The sequence below is a fragment of the Microtus ochrogaster genome (assembly GCF_000317375.1).
Source record: "Microtus ochrogaster isolate Prairie Vole_2 chromosome 14 unlocalized genomic scaffold, MicOch1.0 chr14_random_2, whole genome shotgun sequence".
NCBI lineage: Eukaryota > Metazoa > Chordata > Mammalia > Rodentia > Cricetidae > Microtus > Microtus ochrogaster.
Genome location: NW_004949097.1, coordinates 8,060,139 through 8,063,800, shown reverse-complemented (window position 1 = coordinate 8,063,800; position 3,662 = coordinate 8,060,139). Strand labels below are relative to the sequence as shown.

General features: G+C 37.7%; 1 protein-coding gene across 6 annotated transcripts in view; it reads right to left on the bottom strand.

Annotated features, from left to right (window-relative positions):
• Positions 1–3,662, bottom strand: part of Slco1c1 (solute carrier organic anion transporter family member 1C1) — a 40,579-nt gene that overhangs the window by 13,076 nt on the left and 23,841 nt on the right. For all 6 annotated transcript variants that reach the window (XM_026787900.1, XM_026787899.1, XM_005364556.3 and 3 more), the window contains one exon: positions 1,110–1,305. In XM_026787900.1, coding sequence (XP_026643701.1) covers positions 1,110–1,305 — 196 coding nt within the window. The remainder of the gene's footprint in view (positions 1–1,109; positions 1,306–3,662) is intronic.

The following is a 3,662-nucleotide window of genomic DNA, read 5'->3' as shown; positions in this document are numbered from 1 at the left end:
TCTGGCACATGGTAGAGGTTCAGTAACATCTGCAGTCTGGTAGATTTAATCTAGATCCTCTCTGGCACATGGTAGAGGTTCAATAACATCTGTAGATGAACATTGTAGAATAACTAGAAGGATGCAGGCGTTCCCTATGGTAGAGTGGTAAAGACTCTTAAATGGGATAGTGAAATAGGTCTTATAAGATCTAGTCTTGCATTAAGAAAGAAGCTAGAAACAACACAATCCAATCACCTACCACATATGGGATGGCACAGGCAGGAGGGCAAAACCAGGAAATGTAAATTATTCATGATTTTCAGACTCAGTGCAAGATGGACAGCTAAGAACAGCTGCTGTGAGACACCTTTCTCCTGCCCCTTGCTGTGATGTTAACACAGCGGAGACTAGGGCAGATGGCCTAAAGACCAATCCAACTAACTAGGAGTCCAGGGGGGAGAAAAAGCAACTTCTTCCAGCTATTTTATGACAAGCAAGTTCTAATAATTATCATGTATATGACATTACTTAGGCCTTCAAATCTTAAAATATAGTTATTATTCTATTTTTCAAATTAGAAAATAATAGCCAAAATGCTTCAACCCATAAATGATCACTTTGCTAAGAATTCAAGCTCTGTATTCCCATGATTACATTGCTTCATTTTTCAGGTTCATTTTCTGGTGTTTGTTTGTTTGTTTTGTGTTTGTTTTCTTATTTGTTTTTTTCAAGACATACTTTCTCTGTAGCTTTAGAGCCTGTCCTGGAAGTAGCTCTTGTAAACCAGGCTGACCTTGAACTCACAGAGATCCACCTGCCTCTACCTCCGAAGCGCTGGGATCAAAGGCTTGCACCATCACCTCCCAGCTTCAGGTTAATTTTCTAACATAAGATGTAGATTAAGCAATTTTTATATTTCAATAAGACATTAAATTCATATCTGGAAAAAAACCACAAATTTGGGTGACAATAATAGATTCTATGTTTTAAGTAGTCCTAGCTAGTCCACTAAAAATTTCCTTCCTCTGAAAGTTATGAGACTTAAAACATTGATCTTATTAGAGAACTCTATTGCCAATTGAATTAAACAAACCCATCTCCTCATAAGACATCATGAGAGAACATACCCTTGGTAGGTCACAGTCAGTCCAGCCACACCAGGATTTTCACATCCCAGGGCAAACAGAGAGAGGAAGAGTAGGTAGCCAAAGACAGATGATCCCAAGTAGAGTTTTGTAGCTTCAAGCACTCCCAGCCTGAATTTTTTCATAACTATTCCCCCAGAGAATATTCCAAGGGCCACTGCAGGGATGTTGATAAGCCCTGAGGAATAAGAAAACATGTCACTCAGTAACTGCCTACAAGAGATCTCTGAGCATCACACACGTTCTTAGTGACTGCACAAGTGTAGTCTCGGGGTTTCATATTCTACATGACACAGTGTGCAGCTACACTGATACTGAATGAACTGATCAAGTGATGTCCTTTCTGGTAGATAACCAGAATTGACATTCTCAGTCAGGTGGCACTTGGGTAGACATTAACCTTCCTTAGCACTAGCTCTGGTATAATAGCATATTATATACTTAATCTTTTAACTACTCTTCATGCAATTCAAAGAAATAACATCTTTGGTTACTCTTATATCTTTAAGACGTTTCTACCATATATCAATAGATGAAAGGGAATTTAATCCATCTATTTTATTTGACTATGGGGTTGTAATTTTTAATATTAAAATTGACATATTAGAATCCAGCTCAGGCTGGAAACTAGCTCCAGGGTAGGGTCTAGGTAGAAATAGGCTAATTGTCACAAGGGCCTGAATATGAATTTATTAAAATGGAATAAAGGACATGCTACCTTTGCTCTCCAGCTAAACTGAGGTTTGGGGATGTAGCAGGTGAAGGAGGTGGAAGTGTCCTGGTACTTTGAAGGAGCAACAAGCATCTAAAAGACATGTGATTGCTATTTTAAAAATAAGGAACATATGCTAGGAAGAATGTAAAGTATCTAGCTACTTGTGATCCAAATTCATTCATTCTAACAGTTTCTCCTAATTAAAAAAAATTAATGTGAAGATAGAATTAGCTCTCTCTCCCCCCTTCCCTCTCTCTCAGTCGTGTGTGTGTGTGTGTGTGTGTGTGTGTGTGTGTGTGTGTGTGTGTAACCTTCAATTCTCTATCCTAGAAGTTAGCTCTGCTATGGATTCTGTGTCTATTATGTTAGTGTTAGTTCTTGCGGTCATGTGGACGAGAAGTGTTACCCATAGACTCAGATATTTGAACATTTGGTCTCCAGTTTGAGGAGCTGGTTACAGAAGTTATAAGGAGGTACAGCCTTGCCTGAGGAAGTTCTTTACTGGAAAGAGGTTTTGAGAATTGGGAGCTTGATTCTATTTCCAGTTCTCTCTCTGCTTTGTGTTTGTATTTGAAGATGTAAGCTCTCATTGTCCTTCTCCGACACCACACCTGCCACTTGCTGCCATGCCACTACCCAGCTAAGATAGACTCGCCCTTCTGGAATCATAAATGAAAATAAACTCTTCTGTAAGTTCCCTTTGGGGATGGTATTTTATAACAGCAACAGAAAGGTAAATAATGCAGCCCTATTTTTATAAACATACATTCAATAAATACAGAAAACACTGTGCTTTTGAGAACCTTGGGAAACCCCAGTTAACGGTCTTCTGGACATGACAAGAGCCTGCACTTATGAACTCATGGTTACTTGTATAAGTTCAAAGTAGCCAAAATTTCAGCGTGTATGATAGAAGAAAATGAATAAACCCATAGAATGATCATGGCTATGTGATCTCTAGTAGCCAAAGGAATGAAACTATCCACAATGCTATTGGCACTAAAGTTTCTAAATATAAATAATTCATGGTATATTGATGTTACAGACTATACCACTGTAATGAAAAAGAAACAACCATGAGTATTTAGAACTGTGAACAAATCTAAACATCAATTATCCAACTTGTGTGAGGCTCAAGAACAAGAAAGACTGGATTACAAAGATTAAGTTTATAACAGTTCTAGCCATTAGGGAAAGTCTGTGCTGGTAATAATCCTCTTGGGTAACAGAATGCTCTAGATGGTGACTAGTCTACACATGTGCACACAAACACACACACACATATGCATACACATATGCATAATTAATTCAGTTAAACAAGAAACATCTGCAGACTTAACTGTTCATTGTAAAGTATATCCTGTATATTCAAAATATATGTAGTATATAAAAAAACTACATATGAAATGAAAAGACTATCTCAAATGTTCATTGTTTATTTATTTGTTCTCCTTATGCTCAGTATATAACACTGAGAGATACGGATAAAGTTCTGGGGGGATATTTCTAAAATACTTATTTTGTTTAGCCAGAAAATGATACAAGTGAGTTATTTTGAATCAATTTATATTGGAAATGAAAATAGTTCAGCGATCTAATTTTGAAACAGCTTAGAATGTTGGAGAATAGACCAAACAAGTCAGTCACTTTAACATCTTCTGCATGCTCATTATCCAGAATTTGTTATAGGAAAATTTTATCTTTTAAGATATACTCAGGCCAGGCGGTGGTGGTGCACGCTTTTAATCCCAGCACTTGGGAGGCAGAGGCAGGCGGATCTCTGTGAGTTCGAGACCAGCCTGGTCTACAAGAGCTAGTTC